Source organism: Eurosta solidaginis, unplaced genomic scaffold (genome assembly GCF_040869045.1).
Source record: "Eurosta solidaginis isolate ZX-2024a unplaced genomic scaffold, ASM4086904v1 ctg00001023.1, whole genome shotgun sequence".
NCBI lineage: Eukaryota > Metazoa > Arthropoda > Insecta > Diptera > Tephritidae > Eurosta > Eurosta solidaginis.
This window is the reverse complement of record NW_027136934.1, coordinates 486525-514040: the sequence shown is the minus strand read 5'-3', so window position 1 is coordinate 514040 and position 27516 is coordinate 486525. Positions and strand designations below refer to the sequence as shown.

The 27516-nt window shown below is 35.0% G+C and overlaps 1 protein-coding gene and 1 pseudogene across 1 annotated transcript; both read right to left on the bottom strand.

Annotated features, from left to right (window-relative positions):
• Positions 1 to 1547: 1547 nt before the first annotated feature.
• LOC137235830 (circadian clock-controlled protein daywake-like) lies at positions 1548 to 8103 on the bottom strand. Its single transcript, XM_067758650.1, has 4 exons — positions 7896 to 8103; positions 4688 to 4922; positions 1864 to 2112; positions 1548 to 1787 (listed from the first exon to the last, which is right to left on the bottom strand). The coding sequence occupies exons 1-4, from the start codon at positions 7996 to 7998 to the stop codon at positions 1586 to 1588; spliced, it is 789 nt and encodes a 262-aa protein (XP_067614751.1). The 5' UTR covers positions 7999 to 8103; the 3' UTR covers positions 1548 to 1585.
• A 15976-nt stretch (positions 8104 to 24079) lies between these two features.
• Positions 24080 to 27516, bottom strand: part of LOC137235825 (uncharacterized) — a 32053-nt pseudogene continuing 28616 nt past the window's right edge.

Sequence of the window (27516 nt, the reverse complement as noted above, 5' to 3'; positions counted from 1 at the left end):
ATTTGTCGAGAAGTAATAGTGTTATTTGTGAAGTACTTGAATAAAGGCCATTTTGCATTATGGAATAGTGGAGTTATTTATTCAACAGTTTAGTGATTAAAACGTTAGTAGACGGTTGCAAATAAGAGGAATTTCAGTAAATTCGTTACAGTATTATTATTACTTTATGTAAGTATTGGTTTCAATAAAATCCTTTAACTTAATTTTTTTTTACTTTTTTTTTCAAGTTTTAGTCTTTATTTAATTGTCTATTATTTCTCATTCTACTTAGTTCATTTAGAGGCTCACTGTTACAAGGACTCCTTCCTGACAATTTGTTACATTCTAATTCCTCAATACATAATCCTTCCAAAGACTTTACTCGACTCTGCGCACGTATTCTTGTCTCTCCTCGAACTCCAAAGTATTTTGATTTCACTTCTACCGGCCTGTATGTAATATTTGTTCCAAATATGAGCAAAATCGGAGGACAAATACGAGTATTTTTAATATTCCGATCCGCACCTAGCGGGATTTTTTTCATAAAACGATTTATATTTCTGTATGTAACATGTGCTCCAAATATGAGGCAAATCGGACACACAAATACGAATTTTTTTTAATAATTCGTACCATGCGCCTCCTATTTTTTTATCTTATTATTCCATTGTCATCGGGTTCTGAACTATATACCATGCTTGTGGCTTATCGGGAAGTTACTTAAATTTTAATTACAAAACTCGTTCCCAATGGCCGGCCGGCCGGCCTGTCAAGTCAAGCTAAATAAAACCGTTTAAAGAACTAGTATACCCGGCAGACTTAGTCCTGCCCGAAACTTGGTTACCGTTTATTTAAAAAGCAAGCCATATTTCTTTCTTTTACCCTCTATCCCATTCTTTTCAAATTTATCTTATATTTTTGTTCTTATTCTTTGCAAAACCTTATTCCATTTAAGTCTTGCGTTAAAACCAAGTGCAGACAAATTGGATTGGACATTTTCGTGCTATTGAAGGTGGCTTTAAATTCGTTGGTGTATTGATGAGTTCTTTTTCTTGTCACGGGCTCTTCCTAATTTGTGGTATATGTAGCGAAAATCTGTTCCGTCTTGCATTCAAAAGCTCTGATGCAGCTTTAAGAACGTCCAATCATACTTGAATATCTTTTCTGCGTGCTTCTTAGCTCTCTTCGTCCCAGAGTGTAGAGAGTGTCCTATCCATAATGTAGCCACTCTCTAGACATGGGCTACCAGGTCACCATTTTCTTTTGAAATTCTGCCCAATTTTAAAGCCTTCGCCTAACTTTTTAGTAAAATTGTTCGCTATTCTATTGGCTAGTAGCCTAAGGTCTTAAAAAAAAAAACGCTTTGCTTCCATTTTTAACTTAACACAAAATTCACACACTATTCCGAAAATAACGCCTTTTTGTAAATTTCAGCTGACAAGTTAAGTAGACTTTATTGTCAACTTCAATAAAAGTAAATTCCCTCACATGTAAGGCTTAACCGCAGGGGGGTATTTGTCTTAGTATCAAACCTAGAAAATACTGGCTAATAGTTAAAAAAAAAACAGTTTTTTCCGTGCATAGTTTATATTAAAATCTCTTCAATTTATTCGGTCAAAAAATAATCCTCATAAGGTATGTCAATAAAGAAATTCGTCAATAACTCTTCGAGGCTATGCGCCAAGGCTGCGTTTATTCTCGGCGTAATTTCATCACTGAGCACGCGCCAATTTTCATTCATTACTTCTAGAATGCTCTCTGAAAGAGTTTTGTCGCCATTGAAAAGATTTGTCATTTCAGTTGTAACTCTGGAAAGAAAGAGAGAGTTAGAGAGAAAGAGAGAGGCAAACAGACAGATTTCAATTTCAATTGCCATTAACTCACCTATCCATAGAGCTTTCAATTTTAATATTATCCACTGACATATAATGCTTGCCATTACGCTCCTGCGCTTTAATTGTGGTTGTAAAACGTGATTTCACATTATCCAATACCATTGTCATTTCACCCTCGCCTATTACTGGTAGCACAAGTATATTACCGTTAATTTTGTAATGCGCCTTAATTGTCATGCGTGGATTAATATTGCGGGTTACAATTTTCATTGGTTTGTTGAGATCTTTTGTGAAGCCTCTATTGAAACAATATTGAAACAATAAAAAAAAAAAACATTAATAATTTGAACAAAAAATTTAACTTTCTCAATTGTTTATATTAAGTATAGGAGTGCAAGAAAAACTTAAACAAAAAGTGATGCACAGAAAATGCAGTCAAAGCAAAACCATATTTTTTTTTTTTAATTTTTTATAAAAAAATATATGGCAATAATGAAAAAAATGCATATCATGAAAAATTTGTTTAAATAAAACAATAAGAAATGAAACATCAAATTAAACGCAATTAAGACTAAAAAGATGTAGTTTAATTATAAAAAAAATTTAAATAACAATAAAACAAGCAATTTTCTATTGCCTTTTTTAAATATTTTATTCAAAGAATTCGTCGGCGGTGTATATATCAATATTAATTTAAAACTGATTTAAAAAATGTAAATAATAAGAACAGCAAAGAATTACAAAAAAAAAAAAATGAGAACAGTCATAGCTAAAAAGTATGAAAACCCAATTTACAATATACAAATTTTATTTTTATATACATTTTTTTTTTTAATTTTTATAAAATAATAAATGGTACATGGTGAAAAAATGCGATCATGAAAAATAAGTTTAAATTAAACAAAAAAAAAAAACCAAATCAAATTTTACATTAAAAGAAATTAAGACGAAAAAACTTAGGTGAAATATAAAACAGAATTTAAATATCAGTAAAACAACAAATTTTTAATAAATTTTTTTTAATATTTTATTCAAAGAACTCGGCGGTGTTTTCTATATCAATATTAATTTAACAAAGACAAAGCAAAGTTAAAAAGCATGAAAATTTTTTTAATTTTTTATAAAAAAATATATGGCACATAGTGAAAAACTGCATATCATGAAATATAAGTTTAAATAAGACAAAAAAAAAACCAAATAAAATTTTACATTAAAAGGAATTAAGACGAAAAAATTTAGATGAAATATAAAACAGAATTTACATAACAATAAAATAATAAATAAATTATTTTTTTTTAAATATTTTATACACAAAATTCGGCGGAGTTTTATATATCAATATTAATTTAGAAAAAGTAAAAAGTTAAAAATCATGAAAACCCAATTTACAATATACAAATTTTTTTTTTTTTTAATAAAATTATATTTCTTCAGTGTATTTAAGTTAAAAATAAAATTTTTTCAAAATTAAAAAAAATAAGGATATGAATTTTAAAAAAAGATTAAAAAAAAGACCTTAACAGAGTTTTTAAACAAATAAATATAAGCAAAAACAAGTAAGGACTTGACTGCCTTCGGCTGTGCCGAGGACTTCATACCTATCATGAATGGGGCTGAACAATAATCTTATTCCGTTCGTAATCTTCAAATAATGCGCTGTATAAGATAAGAAATATATAGAGAACAGATGTACATACCTAAACGATTTTAAGATAAATATAAAAAAAATGGTAAAAACCCCCTTATCTGAACGATCGGTTGTATGGGATATATATGTTATATATAGCTCCGATCGAAATGATTTTTACAGGAAATCTTCTATGAAATATTAGAATATATATCACTAAGTTTAACGTTTTTATATTAGAAATTAAGGGAGAAATTGCCAACGATTCTTCTATCTGAACGATCGGTTGTATGGGATATATACTATATATAGCTCCGAACAAATTAATTTTTTCAAAAAATCTTCTATGATATATTCAAATATATATCACCGAGTTTCACGTTTATACTTTCCAAATTGCGGCAGGAATGACCAAAATCGTCTTTATCTGAACGATCGGTTGTGTGGGGGATGTATGTTATAGTGGTCCGATCCTACCGGATCCGACAAATGTCTAATATAATACAAAAATACGTCCTTGTGCCAATTTCATTGAGATGTCTCAAAATTTGAGGGACTAGTTTGCGTTCAAACAGACAGATGGACGGACAGACGGACATGGCTATATCAACTCAGTTCGTCGCCCTGATCAATCGGTATACTTAACGGTGAGTCTATCTTATATATTTCTCAACGTTACAAACATCGGACCAAAGTTAATATACTATTTCATGTTCATGAAAGGTATAAAAACAAACAAACAAATTTCAGAAAATTACAAAATTCGCACACGGCGATGGTTACTGGGGCATGTTTCTGAATTCACTTCTTATTCAGCTAGCTTTTTGAAAGTTGAGTTTTGAACTCCAAATCTCTACCAAACATACTTGTGTAACGGCGCATGCCTCGTGTCTCTAAGTATTGCCTACATTGCTATTCCTTTTATACAAAATTAGGTACACATAAACTATACGATTTTAATCCACATTGTAGTTTATGCAAATAAATTTTAATAAGAAGAATTTGTTAAAAAAAATTGTAAAAGAAATATAAACAAGTTGATATCAAAAGGGAACAAAGTTTAAATTAAAGACAGAAAAAGCATAAGAAAAGAAATTATAAAATTATGATATAAATAATATGTTTAAGGTTATGGAAATAGATCAAAAGGTGATAAATGATATAATTACATTAATAATTTAATTAATCTCAAACAACTTGCATAAATTTCTCATAAATATTCCAATTTTTTGTTTCAGAAACTTACTTGATTCCGCTTACGCTTGCCTTCGTATAGTTGTAAAATTCCACATTAGACATGACCAAATCAACATTAAGGGCTTTGCTCTTATCGCCCAGCGTTTCAATTTTTGCCACTTTCCACGGTTCCAGACTGGGTATATTTTTTTCAGGTATTCCTGTGGCGGCTTTCTTCAACAATTTGGTAGCCTGCTCAATCATACATTTTTCATCGCCAAAGTGACATTTTGTTACGGGATTGGCTGTGTTGTCGCAAAGACAAATTAACGATATTGTCAAAAGTTTCAAAAAGAAAAAGTATTAAGAAATCAACAACAAAAGCCAAATCATTCAAACGACGAAGCTTTATGTATGCTTGATTGCTTTTTTAGTTATCTTATAGTTATCCAGGGGAGCGGCGTGCGACATTTTTCTGAATGCTTCTGTTCTCGGGTTTCCTTCTTGTAGATAAATATTAGTGTTGATATATGTGATTGCTTTATTAAAAAATAAAGTTACACGTAAATGATCGACCGTGAGGACTTCACATAAACTGAGTGAGTCCACAGCCCTACTAGAAGTTTGTTCAACAACCAAACTGAAAAACAATATCAAAACCTAGGACTTATGTTATACAAATTTCGACCTCTTGTAAAATACAACAAGTTTTCTAGGGCCAGTGTCGCTGGATGCCTTTAGATCTGATAGCTGTATCACTCCAAATAGCTAGATTCTTAGCCTGGCGATCTCAGTTCACTCGATCCAAACGTGCTGGAGGTTTTGTTCCTGAATACCACACGTCCTATATCTGCTATAACTAAGTAGGCCTAATTTGAAATTGTGTGACCACAGAAGGCAGTGTAGTCAGAATACCCGTCATGTGCCTACTGTAATATCATTTTAATTATAAGGGTAAATATGCAAGTCTAAGGCTGTAAAATCTCCACATAATTTTCGGCATTATCCAGCCCCGAGATTGGGTTGTTTTTGTTGTTGTTGTAGCGATAAAGTTGCTCCCCGAAGGCTTTGGGGAGTGTTATTGAAGTGATGGTCCTTTGCCGGATACAGATCCGGTACGCTCCGGTAACACAGCACCATTAAGGCGCTAGCGCGACCACCTCGGTAACGATTAATGCGGCCATATTAAACCTTCAGGCCATCCCTCCCAACACCCCCCCCCCCCCCAAGTTCCATGAGGAGCTTGGGGTCGCCAGAGCCTCGTCTGTTAGTGAAACAGGATTCGCCGCTGATAGGTGAGGTTGACAATTGGGTTTGGAGAAGCTATATAATGCGCTGGAAACCTGAAGGATTGCGCTACACAGCCCCTTGAATCTGGTATTTTAGTCACCTCTAGGCATACCTACCGCGGGTATATTCTGACCCCCTAACCCGCTGGGGGGACCCGAGATTGGGTCCTCGCTTTTCCTGCTTGCAACTCTCTTCTTCACTTAACCTCGACCAATCTTATTGGGTCGTCTACGGTGCAAGCTTCGGTGATGCTCCCTTTCCAGTTTGCTCATCAGCTTTTTCATTTGCATCTATTCCCATATGTCCTTGTACACCAGAAAGATGTAAGTTTCGCCCAATGTCGATTTTCTTCACCTGTCGTGCCATGCGAGATTATTGCCTTAATAGCTGCTTGGTTAACAATATAAAAGTTTTCGTGGCTGCCGCTTAAGCTATTTTCTTCCAATGTTTCTACTACTTTGTTGACAGCTACTACTTCGCTATCGTGATCTGTCAGCTTGTAGCATCTGTATATTTTCAGATCAGCACAGTATACAGCAGACCCTACACCTTCTATTGGCTTGGAACCCTTGGTGTACACGTGTATCGCCTCGCCTGCCCTTCTGGAAGATCTGAAGCAATCATCCGGCAGGCAGTCTACATGTTTCCGTAGATTTTGCGTTCGCGCAATCATCCAAAACTATTGTATTGAAGTACTACTCATCAGTAAAGCGATAACTCCTCGATAATTCTATAATAAAATTGTAATTCTTTGAAAACAGTTTTTATTGATAACAAGCCGATAACAGGTCGACGTTAAACCAATAACAATCCATTCTCTTTTCTCATTCATAAATACATTTTTCCAAACCCTACTAAATGATTCCAAAGTAAATGATTCCGAAATTTTTCTAAAATAGTCGCCTACCAATATATCACGCAGTAGTCGTCCAAACAGTCTCAAAATTTTCTCTAACACCATCCCTAATGATCTCGAAATAGTCCTAGAATCATCCAGACATCACTGCAAAAAAGTACCGCCGTTATTCCAAAATTATTCGCGAACAATACAGCAATGATTTTGAAATGGTCCTGGAAATAATCCGTGAATAACCCGCAAATGTAGATTTACTATTACCGAAACCTAATAAGATTGCAAAGTAACAGTTTTGAAAAAAATGAAGCCTACAAATCACACTAAAAAGTCTCAGTGACAATAAGAAATCTTTTGAAAATAAAAATGTATCACTGTGAAAGGCCGAAAAAATTCAAAAATAAACATATCCCACTGAGAAACCCCTTTTAGCTTCTTAAATATCGGTTGATGTTGTTTTGTTATTTTAGCGAAGGTTTTGAGTGTTATCGATGTTGATGGTCCTCTGCCGGATATAGATCTCGTACGTTCTGGAAATTGGTGCTTCCATTAAGGTACCAGGCTTCAATGTGCCGGCGTAATCCAGGAAAAATCAGTTATGGCTCGTCTTTCCCTCTTGAAGTCATTGAAATAGTTAAATGGTAGCTATTTTATAACCTAGGTAGATATACAGTGAGTAATCCTAACGTTTTTGGAGGACACTCGCTTTCTCGATGTACCCATCATTAGGTAAGGCTAGGTCAAGGGGCATATGTGGGAATTTCGAACACTTACTCTCGGAGATGTTTACAGATTTCTTCGCTGATGGCTGGATATCTGATGTTTCTGTTTAACCGTTCATTGCAATATTTGCTATCATTTACACATACTCACATTATACCTAATGTTTTGTGAATAAGCTCGGAAGCTCAATCGATTTCTTTACGTATGTGGATGCCACAACAAAATAGCTTGGGTGCAGAAGAAACATTTTATTAACACTTTGACGCACCATCTTAATCCAAGCGTCCTTTTTTGGTATAATACGAGTTCTAACCAAATCAATCAAATTTTGTGCCAATTGAATGATAACTTATGGAAAAGTTTCACAAAACTAGTTTAAAAAACATCCCGATAAACAGAAATCGTTACTTACGAAAATCTGTGGCAAACGCACACCATTGCAATGAAAAAAGAACAATAAACGCTATAAAAAGCGAGCATTGAAATGAATGGCGAACAAAGAAATTTGAGCTCATTTCTTCACTTTCGATTTAATACAAACTAAATCACTAAAACACCGCTTAACTGTACTTGTTAGCACACGAGCGCTACAAAATCAACTGGCAAAGTATTTATGGCAAAACCTGCATTTATAAATTAGTTAAGTGAACTTTGAATTCTCATAAGTAAATACTTTGCAAGTGCATAAAATAATAATAAATATATTTTAATAAAAAAACTTATACAAACGAAACGCTGAAATTGCATTCCAATCAAATTAGAGGCAAAAACAATATTGAACTTAGCAAATAAGTTTGGAGTGTATAACATAATCCCGAATTACAAAATCCCGAAATACAAAATCACGAAACACATAGTCCCGACACAACTAGATCGCGCACAATTCATAATCCCAAAACGAGTAGATCGCGACAATTCATAATCCCGACACGACCAAATCCGACATCATATCCACGCGGTATTGTGTTGTCCAGATTTCTGAAAATTGTCGGGACTATGAGGTGCACTCACAAATTCGATTTGTGATAATTTTTTCTCTCAGAAATTGATTGTTTTTATTTAATTTGTTTCTATTGCAATAGTAATAAATATGGAGTTAATAAATTGTTGTATGAAAACATTTATCTTCTGTTGTACCAAGCTTTATAAAAAACAAGTAAGGAAGGCTAAGTTCGGGTGTAACCGAACATTACATACTCAGCTCAAAGCTTAGCTGCGTTGGTTTCGTAGGGTTTTGTATGTGGTCTATAAGTGGTTTTTAATTCCATATGACATACGTTTGGGATACATCGACCAAATTATAGACCAAGGGTGACGTTTTTTCGAACGATTTTCCTTCATCCTTTGTCAAATAAGGGAAAATCAACATGTAGAAAAATTAACCTAGGGTAACCCTGGGATGTGTTTTTATGGCAATGGTATCAAATGAAAGGTATTAAATATTATTTTAAAAGGGAGTGTGCCTTAGTTCTACAGGTGGACGCGTTTTCGGGATATCGCCATAAAGGTGGACCAGGGGTGACTCTATAATGTGTTTGTACGATATGGGTATGCAATTAAATCACTGCTTTCAATCAAAGCTCGTTTCCGGCCACAGGCATCTTAACTTGAGATTTTGTTATATTTTTACAATTTTAATTTGGCGGCTTGCTCAGTAACTTCAATTGTATTTTATTTTCGTTTTAATTAGCTTTACAAATACGAGTATTTAATTTGTACCTTCATTCGCAAGTGAGTAATATATGACTTGTAAGTACTTTTCTGGTTGACTCATCAATGTTGCTTGCGCAAAACCAGTTTTTTTACATGAAATGTTTCACCTACTAACCTCGTAGCAATGAAAGTAAAGTGAAGCTGGTAATGGAATGCAATAAGTAGTGGAGTAATACACAGTAACTAAAAGGCGGTCGACTTTAGTTAGAATGATAACAACTATTTTTTAATTAAATTTAAATTTTAGAGTAATTTTTATTTTTATTTCTAATTAAAATTTAAATTTTAATGTTAATTCTGATTTGAATTATAATTTTAATTTTGATTTTAAAACTAAATTTAACTTTAATTTTATTTTTAATTTGAATTATAATACCAATTTTGTTGCTAATTTAAATAAAAATAATTTTTTTTTTAATTTTAATGTAAATTTTAATTTAATTTTTCATTTTGATTTTATTTATAAGTTGAATTATAATTTAAATTTTATTGTTAATTTAAATAAACTATTTTTTTATTTTTAATTTAAATATTAACTTAATTTTTAATTTTGATTTTATTTATAAGTTGAATAATAATTTAAATTTTATTGGAATTTTTAATTTAAACAATTATTTTTAAATTTAAATTTTGATTCTAATTTAATTTAACTTAGTTAAAATTTAATTTTAATTTTGATTTTACTATTAATTTCAATTTTAATTTGAAATTTAATTTAAATTTGAATTTTATATTTATTCTTAATTTTAATTTAATCTAAAATTTTAGTTTTAACTTTTACTTTAATGTCAAATTAAATTTTTATTTTATTTTAGATTTTAGTCTTAATTTTAATTATAATTTCAATTTTAGTTTCGTTTTAATTTAAGTTTTTATTTTATTTGTATTTTAGTTTAAGTTTTTTTAATTTTAATTTAACTTTTTGTTTTACTTTCATTTTAATTTAAGTTTTTGTTTTAATTTTAATTTTATTTTTTAGTTTAAATTTTAATTACATTTTTAATTTAAATTTGAATCTTGATTTTAATTTTATTATTATTATTTTATTTTTATTGTTATTTCTATTTTAAATATAATTTTATTTCCAATTTTGTTTTAGTTTAATTTTAATTTTGATATTACATTTAATTTAAATTTTAATATTTATATTAATTTTAATGTTTAAATTAATTATTTTTAGTTTTATTTTTATATAAATTTAAGCTTAGATTTTTAGGTTTAAATTTTTTATATATACATTTTTTTTAGTATTTAATATTTAATTTTGTTAATTATTTTATGTTTGTGATATCTGATTGTTGACTTTCGATTTTTAGATTTTTATATTTTGTTTTTAGCTCCTAGTTTTTGGTTATTAATTTAAATCTTTAAGCTTGCAGTTTTTAATTTTTTTTTAATACTTTCTATTTTTAGGTTTTTTTTTTGTTTCAAGTTTATAGTTTTTCGCTTTTATAGTTTAATTCTGCTTTTTTTTTTCAAATTTAAAATTTCCATTTTAAATTTTTAATTTTTGTTTTTTATTTTTTAAACTGGCCTTTTAGGCCTTGGCTCGGCCTAAAATCTCTTCGGAGATTATCGCGCCTTACATTTATTTATTTTATTTCTTAATTTTAACTTTTGTATTTTCATCTATATATTTTAATATTTTTAGTTTTAATTTTTTATTTTTTTCTGCATTTTAAATATATATATGTATATTTTGTTAATCCAAATAGTGGGAAATATTTTTAAGCTCTTGAAATGGAACTTGAAGCATTATAAGCAACGCTACCGCCATCACGATTATATCAATACTATTTATTTGTCATTCAATAGCGAAACAGTCTCATATTGCTATTTTTAATTTAGTTTTCTAATTTAAGACTCTCAATTTTAGTCTTAAATCTCTTTCTGAAGGCATTCGGTTTTTATTTTGGCCGTCCTTTTTTTCCATCAGTATGTAGTTATGTTTTTGTAAAAAACACAAATAGCACATTTTTAACTGTATTTAAAAATACATACGCCATTCTTACTAATAACATTTGAAAATTTCCCAGTTTTCACATAAAACCCTCCCAAAAGCAAATATCATTGAAGTAAAGGCATACATATTTGAATAAGTGGGCATATACATATATTAATTTAAAGATGTCTTATCACTGTTCAAACATATCAAATGTCATAAATCTTATAAATTATTTACACTGCATAGTTATTTACACAATTTTAATTACCAACATTTTATATAAATACCAGTAAATGAGCTTTATGCAAAGTAGCTTGTTTAATTCATACGTACACATATATACAATATATATTAATATAAAATATTTTATTATGCATATATTTAAAAGTTTGTGCCCACAGCTGCTTTGTATCACAAGACGAATGATGGCGGCATATGCCTAGACCTTCTAAGAATTTGTTGTGCGACACTCAGAAATATATTTTTTCACTGGCTTTGAATTAGGTATACGTATGTATAGGTTTTTTTGAAGCTATGCATGTGTGAAATCTGTGCATGTAAGTCTAACGTGGTATTAAAATATTCCTACGTAAATGTGTGGATGTATATATCTCCAACTAAGTTGACACCAATCATTAAAATATTCCGTGAAAGTTTTAATGAGCCGTGAAATGCTTAACATTCTAGTGACGACGCCGAGGGCTATATGTGATTGTGGTTATAAATACCTTGTAAATGTATATGTGCGTATTTGCTTTCGTGGTTTGGTATGTGTGTATCTAAGTAATGTATGTTGGTGCGTGTTTATTAAGTATAAAACCATCACAAAGATTTATAGTTTGCTAGCATACTTCATCAGGTAGTTTTTGGAAACTTTTTATTTAAGTTTTCCAACAGCACTCGATGAATCGACAGTGGACGTCTCAATACAGAAATCAAAAAGAGACAGGAGTTGCATTTGCTCCATCAAGGGATTGGAAAAAAGCACTAGCTCATATCTCTAATGAGTGAAGACCTTAGGCTCACGGTGGGCATTTTAACTGGACACTGCCTTCTAGCGTCACATGCTTTTAACTTCAGCCTCGTCAGTGTGTTCTGTGTTAATTTCCTGCGCTGGCGAGGTCAAGGCGCCATCTACTAGAGGCGACAGAGGTGCCAGATCTCGAGGAAGAAATTAGGCTAGGTCCTAGAAAACTCTGGTATTTGCCAAGAGGACGGAGTTATTCTATCGCACCTATTTGGGTTGTTTCCGTTTGGTCATCATACAAATTCTTGAAACACTATGGACACATTCTGCCTTTGCGATCCTTTATTCACATTATCCAATCTTAAGTTTTCCAGTTATTGATTATAATGCGTTCAGAGTGCTTGGAACATTTCAGCCAGATTTCCAATTTTTTTTATGATTCTAACTAGCAATTCTCCAGGAAATGTCACAAAACTATTTACAAAATTGTTTACCTGGAATCTGAATCTTAAAAACATTTTTGTAAGATTTTTGTACAACTGCTTCCCAGCGAGTTCCCACAAATATGCTTGGGCTTAGTTTTTTTTTTATCATTTTCAATATTTAACGTTTTTTTATTTCTTAGAATTTTAATTTTTATTTTCCAATTTTTAATTTTGAACTATTGACTACCCTTTTTTTAGTTTTAATTTTTTAATTTTTTTTTCTTGTGATTAATTTTTAATTTTTATTTTTGAACTTTTGATATTTTTTAAAACTTTATTAAATTTTATTTAATTTTATTTAGTTTTTAGTTTTAGGTTTTAAAACTTTGATACTTATTTTTTAATTTTGAACTTTTGATGTTTTAGTTTAATTTTATAATTGAAATTTTTCATTTTTGCATTATCGTTTTGTATTTCAAATTATTTTTTTATACTCAGTTGAGCAGAGCTCACAGAGTATATTAAGTTTGATTGGATAACGGTTGGTTGTACATATATAAAGGAATCGAGATAGATATAGAAAAAATAATCAGGATCGAAAAAAAATTTGATTGAGCCATGTCCGTCCGTCCGTCCGTCCGTTAACACGATAACTTGAGTAAATTTTGAGGTATCTTGATGAAATTTGGTATGTAGGTTCCTGAGCACTCATCTCAGATCGCTATTTAAAATGAACGATATCGGACTATAACCACGCCCACTTTTTCGATATCGAAAATTTCGAAAAACCGAGAAAGTGCGATAATTCATTACAAAAGACAGATAAAGCGACGAAACTTGGTAGATGAGTTGACGTTATGACGCAGAATAGAGAATTAGTAAAATTTTGGACAATGGGCGTGGCACCGCCCACTTTTACAAGAAGGTAATTTAAAAGTTTTGCTAGCTGTAATTTGGCAGTCGTTGAAGATATCATGATGAAATTAGGCAGGTTCGTTACTACTATTACTATATATGTGCTAAATAAAAATTAGCAAAATTGAATAAAGAACACGCCCACTTTTTAAAAAAAATTTTTTTTAAATTCAAATTTTAACAAAAAATTTAATATCTTTACTGTATATAAGTAAATTAAGTCAAAATTCAACTCCAGTAATGATATGATGCAACAAAATACAAAAATAAAAGAAAATTTTAAAATGGGCGTGGCTCCGCCCATTTTCATTTAATTTTTCTAGAATACTTTTAATGCCATAAGTCGAACAAAAATTTACCAATCCTTCTCAAATTTGGTAGGGGCATAGACTCTATGACGGTAACTGTTCTCTGTGAAAATGGGCGAAATCGGTGGAAGCCACGCCCAGTTTTTATACACAGTCCACCGTCTGTCCTTCCGCATGGCCGTTAACACGATAACTTGAGCAAAAATCGACATATCTTTAATGAACTTAGTTCACGTGCTTACTTGAACTCACTTTGTCTTGGTATGAAAAATGAACGAAATCCTACTATGACCACACCCACTTTTTCGATATCGAAAATTACGAAAAATTAAAGAAATGCCATAATCCTATACCAAATACGAAAAAAGGGATGAAACATGGTAAGGTAATTGGATTGTTTTATTGACGCGAAATATAACTTTAGAAAAAACTTTATAAAATGGTTGTGACACCTACCATATTAAGTAGAAGAAAATGAAAAACTTCTACAGGGCGAAATAAAAAACACTTAAAATCTTGGCAGGTATTACATATATAAATAAATTAGCGGTATCCAACAGATGATATTCTGGGTCACCCTGGTCCACATTTTGGTCGATATCTGGAAAACGCCTTCACATATACAACTACCACCACTCCCTTTTAAAACTCTCATTAATACCTTTAATTTGATACCCATATCGTACAAACACACTATATAGTCACCCCTGGTCCACCTTTATGGCGATATCTCGAAAAAGCGTCCACCTATGGAACTAAGCTCCACGCCCTTTTAAAATACTCATTAACACCTTTCATTTGATACCCATACCGTACAAACATTCTAGAGTCACCCCTGGCCCACCCTAATGGCGATATCTCGAAAAGGCGTCCACCTATAGACCTAATGCCCACTCCCTCTTAAAATGCTCAGTAACACCTTTCGTTTGATACCCATATCGTACAAACATTCTAGAGTCACCCCTGGCCCACCCTAATGGCGATATCTCTAAAAGGCGTCCACCTATAGACCTAATGTCCACTCCCTCTTAAAATGCTCAGTAACACCTTTCGTTTGATACCCATATCGTACAAACATTCTAGAGTCACCCCTGGCCCACCCTAATGGCGATATCTCGAAAAGGCGTCCACCTATAGACCTAATGCCCACTCCCTCTTAAAACGCTCAGTAACACCTTTCGTTTGATACCCATATCGTACAAACATTCTAGAGTCACCCTTGGTCCACCTTTATGGCGATATCTCTAAAAGGCGTCCACCTATAGAACTAAGGATTACTCCCTTTTAAAATACTCACTACCACCTTTCATTTGATACCCATATCGTACAAACACATTCTAGAGTCACCCTGGCCCACCCTAATGGCGATATCTCGAAAAGGCGTCCACCTATAGACCTAATGCCCACTCCCTCTTAAAATGCTCAGTAACACCTTTCGTTTGATACCCATATCGTACAAACATTCTAGAGTCACCCTTGGTCCACCTTTATGGCGATATCTCGAAAAGGCGTCTACCTATAGAACTAAGGATTACTTCCTTTTAAAATACTCATTACCACCTTTCATTTGATACCCATATCGTACAAACACATTCTAGAGTCACCCTTGGCCCACCCTAATTGCGATATCTCGAAAAGGCGTCCACCTATAGACCTAATGCCCACTCCCTTTTAAAATGCTTAGTAACACCTTTCGTTTGATACCCATATCGTACAAACCTTCTAAGGTCACCCCTGGCCCGCCCTAATGGCGATATCTCGAAAAGGCGTCCACCTATAGACCTAATGCCCACTCCCTCTTAAAATGCTCAGTAACACCTTTCGTTTGATACCCATATCGTACAAACACATTCTAGAGTCACCCCTGGCCCACCCTAATGACGATATCTCGAAAAGGCGTCCACCTATAGAACTAAGGATTACTCCCTTTTAAAATACTCACTACCACCTTTCATTTGATACCCATATCGTACAAACACATTCTAGAGTCACCCTGGCCCACCCTAATGGCGATATCTCGAAAAGGCGTCCACCTATAGACCTAATGCCCACTCCCTCTTAAAATGCTCAGTAACACCTTTCGTTTGATACCCATATCGTACAAACATTCTAGAGTCACCCTTGGTCCACCTTTATGGCGATATCTCGAAAAGGCGTCTACCTATAGAACTAAGGATTACTTCCTTTTAAAATACTCATTACCACCTTTCATTTGATACCCATATCGTACAAACACATTCTAGAGTCACCCTTGGCCCACCCTAATTGCGATATCTCGAAAAGGCGTCCACCTATAGACCTAATGCCCACTCCCTTTTAAAATGCTTAGTAACACCTTTCGTTTGATACCCATATCGTACAAACCTTCTAAGGTCACCCCTGGCCCGCCCTAATGGCGATATCTCGAAAAGGCGTCCACCTATAGACCTAATGCCCACTCCCTCTTAAAATTCTCAGTAACACCTTTCGTTTGATACCCATATCGTACAAATACTTTCTAGAGTCACCCCTGGCCCACCCTAATGGCGATATCACGAAAAGGCGTCCACCTATAGACTTAATGCCCACTCCCTCTTAAAATGCTCAGTAACACCATTCATTTGATATCCATATCGTACAAACATTCTAGAGTCACCCTTGGTCCGCCTTTATGGCGACATCTCGAAAAGGCGTCCACCTATAGAACTAAGGATTACTCCCTTTTAAAATACTCATTACCACCTTTCATTTGATACCCATAACGTACAAACATTCTAGATTCACCCTTGGTCGACCTTTATGGCGACATCTCGAAAAGGCGTCCACCTATAGAACTAAGGATTACTCCCTTTTAAAATACTCATTACCACCTTTCATTTGATACCCATATCGTACAAACACATTCTAGAGTCACCCCTGGCCCACCCTAATGGCGATATCTCGAAAAGGCGTCCACCTATAGACCTAATGCCCACTCCCTCTTAAAATGCTCAGTAACACCTTTCGTTTGATACCCATATCGTACAAATATTCTAGAGTCACCCCTGGCCCACCCTAATGGCGATATCTCGAAAAGGCGTCCACCTATAGACCTAATGCCCACTCCCTCTTAAAATGCTCAGTAACACCTTTCGTTTGATACCCATATCGTACAAACATTCTAGAGTCACCCCTGGCCCACCCTAATGGCGATATCTCGAAAAGGCGACCACCTATATACCTAATGTCCCCTCCCTCTTAAAATGCTCAGTAACATCTTTCGTTTGATACCCATATCGTACAAACATTCTAGAGTCACCCCTGGCCCACCCTAATGGCGATATCTCGAAAAGGCGTCCTCCTATAGACCTAATGCCCACTCCCTCTTAAAATGCTCAGTAACACCTTTCGTTTGATACCCATATCGTACAAATATTCTAGAGTCACCCCTGGCCCACCCTAATGGCGATATCTCGAAAAGGCGTCCACATATAGACCTAATGCCCACTCCCTCTTAAAATGCTCAGTAACACCTTTCGTTTGATATCCATATCGTACAAACATTGTAGAGTCACCCTTGGTCCACCTTTATGGCGATATCTCGAAAAGGCGTCCACCTATAGAACTAAGGATTACTCCCTTTTAAAATACTCATTACCACCTTTCATTTGAAACCCATATCGTACAAACACATTCTAGAGTCACCCTGGCCCACCCTAATGGCGATATCTCGAAAAGGCGTCCACCTATAGACCTAATGCCCACTCCCTCTTAAAATGCTCAGTAACACCTTTCGTTTGATACCCATATCGTACAAACATTCTAGAGTCACCCCTGGCCCACCCTAATGGCGATATCTCGAAAAGGCGTCCACCTATAGACCTAATGCCCACTCCCTCTTAAAATGCTCAGTAACACCTTTCGTTTGATATCCATATCGTACAAACATTCTAGAGTCACCCTTGGTCCACGTTTATGGCGATATCTCGAAAAGGCGTCCACCTATAGAACTAAGGATTACTCCCTTTTAAAATACTCATTACCACCTTTCATTTGATACCCATATCGTACAAAAACATTCTAGAGTCACCCCTTTCCCACCCTAATGGCGATATCTCGAAAAGGCGTCCACCTATAGACCTAATGCCCACTCCCTCTTAAAATGCTCAGTAACACCTTTCGTTTGATACCCATATCGTACAAACATTCTAGAGTCACCCCTGGCTCACCCTAATGGCGATATCTCGAAAAGGCGTCCACCTATAGACCTAATGCCCACTCCATCTTAAAATGATCAGTAACACCTTTACCCATATCGTACAAACACATTCTAGAGTCACCCCTGGCCCACCCTAATGACGATACCTCGAAAAGGCGTCCACCTATAGACCTCATGCCCACTTCCTCTTAAAATGCTCAGTAGCACCTTTCGTTTGATACCCATATCGTACAAACATTCTAGAGTCACCATTGGTCCACCTTTATGGCGATATCTCGAAAAGGCGTCCACCTATAGAACTAAGGATTACTCCCTTTTAAAATACTCATTACCATCTTTCATTTGATACCCATATCATACAAACACATTCTAGAGTCACCCCTGGCTCACCCTAATGGCGATATCTCGAAAAGGCGTCCACCTATAGACCTAATGCCCACTCCATCTTAAAATGATCAGTAACACCTTTACCCATATCGTACAAACACATTCTAGAGTCACCCCTGGCCCACCCTAATGACGATACCTCGAAAAGGCGTCCACCTATAGACCTCATGCCCACTTCCTCTTAAAATGCTCAGTAGCACCTTTCGTTTGATACCCATATCGTACAAACATTCTAGAGTCACCATTGGTCCACCTTTATGGCGACATTTCGAAAAGGCGTGCACCTATAGACCTAATGCCCACTCCCTCTTAAAAGTAACACCTTTCATTTGATTCCCATATCGTACAACTAGAGACACCCCTGGTCCACCTTTATGGCGATATCTCGAAACAGCGTCCACCTATGGAACTAAGGATCACTGCTTTTCAAAATATTCATTAACAGCTTTCATTTGATACCCATATCGTACAAACATTTTCTAGAGTCACCCCTGGTCCACCTTTATGGCGATTTCTCGAAAAGGCGTTCACCTATAGAACTAAAGCCCATTCCCTTTTAAAATACTCATTATCACCTTTCATTTGATACCCATATCGTACAAACACATTCTAGAGTCAGCCCTGGTCCACCTTTATGGCGATATCCCTAAATGGCGTCCATCCATAGAACTATGGCCTACTCTCTCTTAAAATACTCTTTAATACCTTACATTTGATACACATGTCATACAACCACATTCCAGGGTTACCCTAGGTTCATTTTCCTACATGGTGATTTTCCTTATTTTGTCTCCATAGCTCTCAACTGAGTATGTAATGTTCGGTTACACCCGAACTTAGCCTTCCTTACTTGTTAGTCTTCAGTCTTTAGTTTTTATTCTTTACTCTTTAGCCTTTAGTCTTTGACCTTTGGTCCTCAGTTTGTCTTTATTATTTATTCTGTAGTCTCCATTTTTAAGTCTTCAGTCCTTAGTGTTTAGTATTTAGTATTAGGTTAATAATTTTTTGGCTTAAGTCTTAATCTTTAGTGTTTAGCCTTTGCTTTAGTCTTTAAACTTTACGCTCGTACAGTCGTAAATGTTAACTTTTCAGTCTTTAGTCTTGTGCATTTATTCATCAATTTGGAGTCTGAAGTAACTTCTTAGTCAGTCGTAGTTGCCTGTCCTTGGCATTTAATCTATGTACCATACCCTCAATATTTATTTATTTGTATTCAGCAACTGGTCTATTTTCATCGATTTTTAGTCGTACGCCTATAGTCTATAGAATTTATTTTTGGTTTTGTAATGATAAGTAATAAATAATTATTATTTACATTTCTATTTTAATTAATTTTAAGTCATTGGTCTTCTGTATTAATTTGTTTTCTCCTGATTTGCCGTTATTCTTTATCCTAATTTTAAGATTTCAATCTTCAGCTTTAACATGTAACTTAATTTTGGGTAATTAATTTCAGAACTTAAATAAAAAGGCGGCAGTCTTATCTTTTTAGTGTATTATTTCTATATTTTTAGTTTTTGTCTTTACCAATTTCTTAGCACTCGCGTCGAAAAACACTCAATAAATCAATTTGATTTGTGCTTATATCTCAATATCGTTTGTAACTAAGTTCTTCATTTGTCGTTAAATAAAAATAAATCAATGTAAAAGACAAAATTAAATTCTTGAGTAGCAAATATTTCATAAAATCGTTAATCAATCTGGCCACCGTGGTGTGATGGTAGCATGCTCCGCCTACCACACCGAATGCCCTGGGTTCAAACCCCGGGCAAAGCAAAATCAAAATTTTAGAAATAAGGTTTTTCAATTAGAAGAACATTTTTCTAAGCGTGGTTGCCCCTCGGCAAAGTTTGGCAAGAATTCCGAGTGTATTTCTGCTATGAAAAGCTCTCAGTGAAATCCCATCTGCCTCGCAGATGCCGTTCGGAGTTGGCATAAAACAAGTAGGTCCCGTCACGCCAATTTGAAGGAAAAATTAAAAAGGAGCACGACGCAAATTGGGAGAGAAGCTCGGTCTAAAATCTCTTCGAAGGTTATCTCGCCTTACATTTATTTTTATTAATCAATCTGATCCCATTATCCAAACGTTTCTTCTTTTATTTTGTATCAGCATATCTTATTCTATACGCAACCCTTTTGAGCAGGATATCAATGCTAATAACTTCTCATTGAGTTACCGTTTTGTTTACCTTAACGTATTTCGACATAAAACCAACTGAGCATTTAAGGACCTTTTCAAGGACTTAACAATGTTAGCATTTGTAAGCAATTTGGCATTGTGTGAGTCTATTACGATGGTATTTATGCTGCGTTCACTGCTTATTATTTATGGCCAAATACTAGTGTGTCACCTTTATATTTGTATGCCCGTATATTTGTTTGGCTGCATAATAGAAGCACAAAGGATAACACAATCCAATCAGACAAATGTCTGTGCATTCGACCGTGTAAAGGTGTATGGGTATTTACGTATGTATATGTGGCATTGTGCTCTCACTCATTCAATCTATTATTGTATGTATTTTGTGTGTTTGCCACACATATTTTCCTAACTGATTGCTTTGTATATTTATTTTCAGCATGGGTATCGTCAAAGGACATACCAATAGAAATGCTTTGTTATAACAATGGGTAGAATAGAAAAAGAAGAAAAATTACTGGAGATATGACACAAAATCGTAGTACGTACATATTTTTACATAAAGTTTCGAAACATTCAAATGAGCACGTACCACATATGTAGATACTACCACACTTTTCACCTTTTTTAAACGGTTTTATTTAGCTTGAGTTGACAGGCTGCACAGCCGCATGCACGGCCGTTGTGAACGAATCTTGTAATTGAAATTTAAGTAACTTCCCGATAAGCTACAAGCTTGAAACTTGGAATATAGTTCAGAACCCGATGACAATGCAATAATAAGAAAAAAATCGCGCTAGGTGGCGCAAGGATCGAGATATTCACAAAAGTCGTATTTGTGGTCCGACTGGGCTCATGCTTCGAACACATAATACATACAAGAATAGAAAGCGACCTATCAAAAAAAATCGCCGCTAGTTGGCGCAAGGATCGAGATATTCACAAAAATCGTATTTGTGGTCCGATTTGATTTGGTCCATATTTGGAACACATAATACATACATGAATAGAAAGCGACCTATGATGCCCGATTTGGCTCATATTTGGAACAAATATTGCATACCGTCCAATAGAAGTGACATCAAAATATTTTGGAGTTGGAGGAGGGACAAGCATACGTGGCGCAGAGTTGAGTAAAGTCTTTGGAAGGATTATGTATTGAGGACTTAGGTTGTTACAAATTGTCAGGAAAGAGTCCTTGTAATAATGAGTCACTAAATGAACTAAATAGAATGAGAAATAACAGGCAATTAAATAAAGACTAAAAACTTGAAAATAAAATAATTAAAAAAAATGTTTTAAGTTAAACGGTTTTATAAATAAATAAAAGCGTTGGACGCGTCATATTTCTATTGATAGTCATAAGTAAAACCAACTGAACCTTAATCAGGTTATGCTACGCCTCACATTTTTAGAAATTTCACGCACCCAACGCTTTTATTTAATTTTCTTATCAACGCCCTAGATTGATAAAGAGTGTGATGACTAGTACCTAGGACCTACCTAATTATTTTCTTGCTTTTCGTATTTTTATTATTTTATATAAGTATTGTTTTCAATAAAACCGTTTAACTTAAAAATTTTTTTTTAATTATTTTATTTCTTCGTAGCTCACACATTTGCATTGGTTAACTTCTACTATTTTTACTCCTATTGCTTGTTCGTCAATACATATCTAACGATTTATTATATTTCATGCCAATGTTATAAAGTGGTCAAGCCATTGAGTTATGAAATGCGAGCGTGCGCCTCTATTAAATTTTAATTTGCTTAGTGTAATCTTCGACCTTACGATGTGGCCAAGTAGTGGGAGCATATTTCTAACTTATTGTGCGGCCGCTGCTGAGATCATAGGTTTACAGCGGGGACGCGAAAGCAGCTAGTACAAAAAGGAATGTCGCGCTGCCTCGGGAAAAAAGAGCTGCCTATAGGGCCCGCTGCGTACGGGCATGGGATATTGGAGCGTTATCGTGACGAGAAGAAGGAAGAGATACACCTTTTTAGAAGGAAGGGACGAGGAATACTCGCAAAAAAAATGTGAACCAGCGTTTTATACTCCAGATCACAGCTTTTTCCATTATATAAATAAAAGGAAGGCGCAATAACCACCGAAGAGATTTTAGGCCGAACTTTCCTTCCAATTTGCGTCATGCTCCTTTACATTTTTCCTACGAATTGGTGGGACGAGGCCTTTATGTTTAACGTCGATTAAAAACGACATTTGCAAGGTGGATGAGTTTTTGCTGAGAAGCTTTTTATGGCAGAAGTATATCAAATCACTGTCGAGGGGCGACGCTGCTTAGAAAATCTTTTTTTCTTATTGAAAAAACTTTTTTCTAAACATTTCATGTTGCTTCACCCGGAAATTGAACCCAGAATCTTCAGTGTTGTAGACAGAGCACGCTACCATCTCACCACGGCGGCTGCCTTTCAACTTTATTCGGTGATATCTTAGACTGCAGTGGCCTATTCTACTAACCAGTGAGAGTTCATGCTACTTAGATTTATGAGTTTGGCTGATATTCTTATAGCTGGGAGTATGAGTATTTGGCCCTGGCATTCTATTTCTTCGAATTGCGTTATTACCCAGTCACTTATGGCTTCCCTAGTGTATGTTTTTGTTAGTCCACAGAAAGGCTCTGGACCATGGAAAACTGATATGGCACCCTGGTTGGCCCTGATGCTCAGGACCTTGTGTTTGACTTCCAGATGATTCAAGATTCCAATGCATTCATCCACTAGCTTAGGGATATTGAGTAAGACTGCAAGGGATTTAAGGCTGCCCGACATAATAACGATACTCCTTTTCGAAAATATTATCTACCGCAAGCTTTTATTGTATGGATTTCTACCTGAAAGATAGTGAGTTAGCACCCCATTGGTATCGATATCTTGAAGTGCGGCTCATAGAAGCCAGCTTCCGTTTTCCGCCATCCAATTTTAACCCATCCATGACCCAGACGTCCGATTCAGGGTAACCATATGAATTTCCTGTTTCCGAAAGAGTTCTGTTCACAATGAACACCTCAAAATTCCGTGAGATTCTCTTCGTGCGTGCCATTGCATAACGTAGTACAAATTCAGGATGTCCTTTGATTTTTATTATTACTTTCATATGCCTTAATATGTTTCCGGTGTTTAGCTAAGAGATACTTTTTTGGAAGTCTTCTCTATTAGAATAAGTAATACCTCCCCACTAAGGCAAGACGTTCTCATCGCACCTGTTATGCCAATAAAAACTAGGCGATGCAGCTTGCTTAGTTTTATTTTTGAAGCTCTTTGCATTTTCTTCGGCCACCCAACTGAGGAAGCATTGGCTACTGTTAGCTTCACAACAGTTTAAAATGTCCCGTATCATTTTGGCAGATGGTCTCCATTTAAATACTTCTATGAGACTTTAAAAAGGCAGTACATTTTCGAATTTCTTATCTAATGATTGTCTGCTCTCCGACCTGTTTCCAACCAAAAATCTATGCCCTCTTCAATAATGACTCTAAAATTGTTTCTATTTAGGAGTTCGCTGTTAATTTTAATTTTCGTAAAAAAAAAATACTCTTATATAATCCTGAATATCCTCGAAGCGGTTGACCTATTATTTTGATGATAAGAGAAAAAATTCTTAATTAATGTCACATGAATAAACAGGAATTAAATCAAAGAAAATGTTTACCTCATCTTCCAGATTTTTGGAACTCTCCTGCAATATGAATTTAGATTAAAAAAATTTCAACTCAAAGCATAAATTATTTTCTACTCACCTCACTGAGCGTATCACTAGAGTTATTGCTCGTATTAAGCATGTATAAACTCAATGGCAGCTGATCTGGTGTACGCCTGCGCTGCAGAACTTCAAAGAGATTATAAGCGACGACATCGGAGAAACCCACACATTCCTTCAGTCGAATCTCGTTTAATCTTACACATCTGCCTACAATGTGAATAACGCCATCAAAACAGTAAGAAAATGCGATAAAAACAAATATTTCAAAGTGGTGAGCTGTGCAAAAAGGTTCAACTCTGTTTTTTTAGCAATCACACTGAGATGTATGACGCGATGCAAGAGTTGCAAGAAATTGAGATTTCTACTCAGCAATTGCGCTTCAATTGTTAAACATGTGATATGCGTGTGTGCAATGAGAGTGCGAAAAAATTGTTTCTGTAAACGCGCTTGCTCCAAGCATATGCAGCGTTCTAATTGCGAAATATGACTCGCGTTCTCAATCGCAGCCACATCGAATCGTTGGCAAGTTGCGCATGTAAACGAGAGTTGAGACTTTCGCACTTCAATATCTTCTAATGTCTGTAGGATTTGTAATGTTGTTATTGTTTGCTCATTATGCCAGTCCATTTTGAGCGACTTAAGCGTTTCGCAATGTAGCCACATTTCATTGGTGAGATGTGTGCATGCGAATGCATTTGAAGTACCGCGTATATCGAGCGACGTTAGTGGTAGCACACTCAGTAGGTCGGCGAGATGAAATTGTTTTAAATGTTCACAACATTTGAGTTGAAGTTCCTCGACGCTTATGAGTTCTGCGAGATATTTGCCTGTAGAGAAAATTGTTTGATTGATTGGTTAAATAACTGAAAGGGGTTTTAAGGTTGACAAAACCGAGACTCGGCATTAAATAGCATAATCAACTTAAGAAAATTTTGAAAATCAAAGGTTTATAATAATATATATACCATTGACAAGAAACAATAGACTAAAGGCCAAACACCGAAGGTTATAAAACACAAAGAAAAAAATGAAGCCACTTAGACGTGTAAAACTAATAATGGGTAAGTTAAGTTATCGGCTAAGATGCAATATGAATATATACTTAAAACATTTCATAACAAGCTTGAGAATTACCTGTGCATATGTGAATGGAATTGAATGAGTGCCACCGCAACACCATAGCCGCTGGGCCACTACAATTGCTTGTGCCCAATGTTATATTTAACATTGTAGTGCATACGAATTGTACCGTTTCTTGAAATTAACTTAAGAACATCGTTCTCATTAATAGAACATTTTTTTCAAATTTTAAGACCAGCCGCTGTCTTTTCGAGAAAATGGTGTCCGCTTAAGTACAAGGTTGTTGGTTTAAGAACAGGTCCTTGGTTTTTTATGTTCATATTACATATTCTGCGCTTTCCAATTCGGAGGGACAGTGTGGACAGAAAGGATCCCCCTCTATTCCACGCTTATGTAGATATTTTTTGAAGCGGCCATCCCCACTCAGTATCCGTGTGAGGGGGTAATTTAGTTCACCGTGTTTTCTATCGTACCATTGCGGTATATTCCGAACTAGCATTAAGGTCCAGCGCCATTTTCTCAATTCTTCCCACCGTTCTTGACACCTAACTGTTGTTCGTGATCTTGCGCTTTTCTTAGCACCTTCAGATAGTCGGCTGATTCCATTACTATACAGATCGGCCATTTCATCTGAGGGTAGATCTACTGGAATTTTCCTGGATAAAACATGGATCGCATCGTCGGACACCGCCCCATAAGCACATGCTATTCGTATAGCAGTAATACAGTAGGCTGCTTTATATTTTTTTGGTGGACCATTTTATATCCGTGCCATACTGGTGCTGCGTATAATATTATCGAGCTGGTTACGTTTGATATTACTTGACGAGTGTCTTCGCCTGGGCCGCCGATGTTGGGAGTTATCACTTTTAGCTAGTTTTTGAGCAGTAAATACATATATCATGCCGGATATCGATGCTCAAACATTCTCCATATTAACACACACTAACTACAACAAAAAAGTTGCGTTTGAGTTCGAAACTCTGCGAGGTCGAGTTCAGTTTTATCTAAAAAATGGGTTGAACAGACGAACTTTTTCAAAGAGATTTTTTTTTTTTGAGCTGAAAACCTGCCAAACTGCCAACTCGAAAGAACCAATTTAAGATACGGCAAACCTACAGATCACAACACAGAAATAATAAAAACAAAAAATAGTATACCAAAAATCAACCCCAAAGGTTGGAAAACAAAAAAGAAACCAAACTGAACGTAAAACCAAGTTTCGATTTCGGCTACATAAGGTTTTTAACTAAAATATAGATTCGAAGAATATGAGCTAAGATTCATTAATAAAAACCAAATGTGTTTCAAGGACCGAAACCCATAAACCCCAAAACATGACTAGAGTACGAAAACCGCCACAAGAGCTAGGCGACCATGGCAATTCCCTCTAATCTTAGCAAATAAAAAAGACTAAAACCTAACTACCCCACATCTGGAACACAGTTCTTCTTCAAACGAAATCGTGTCTAGTTATAGATCCAAAAACCATGAACCTAGAGGTAAAGCTAAGTTGCACTGGCCTGTATGTAAAGACCTTACATACACTGAAAGAAAAAGACTTCTAAAATCAACCGAAATACGGGTCAATTCAACCGAAATTTTTGTCAATTTTTATCCAACGCAACAAGGTGTTGAATCAACTGCGCACAAATCGTTGATTCGTAACTGACCGTTTTAGTAGTCAAATGAACAAAAAAAGTTGTTGCGACAGCTTTGTATGAAAGTACCTATGTTGCCATATAAATAAATAAATGTAAGGCGTGATAAGATTCGTGCTCCTGCTCCTTTTTAATCTTTCTTAAAAATTGGCGGGACGCGACCTATTTGTTTTATGCCGACTCCGAACGGCATATGCAAGGCATAAGAGTTTTCACGGAGAGCATTTCATGACAGAAATACACTCGGAGTGCTTGCCGAACACTGCCGAGGGGCGACCCCGCTTAGAAAATTTTTCTTCTAATTGAAAAAGCTTGTTTCTAAAATTTTGATGTTGCTTTTCCGGGGTGTGAACCCAGGGTCTTCGGTGTGGTAGGCGGAGCATGCTACCATCACACCACGGCGGCCGCCATATAAATACGTAAATATGTGAATACATAAATACGCATGCTTGCTACATATACATACATATGAATATAGAAATGAAAATAGTAGTCACAAAACTGATTCTCAATTCTTTCAGTTGCAGCTCAGCTCATTCTCAATTTCTTCTCTCGCATGTAGTTGCCACACTTGATTGTTTCGAACAAAACATG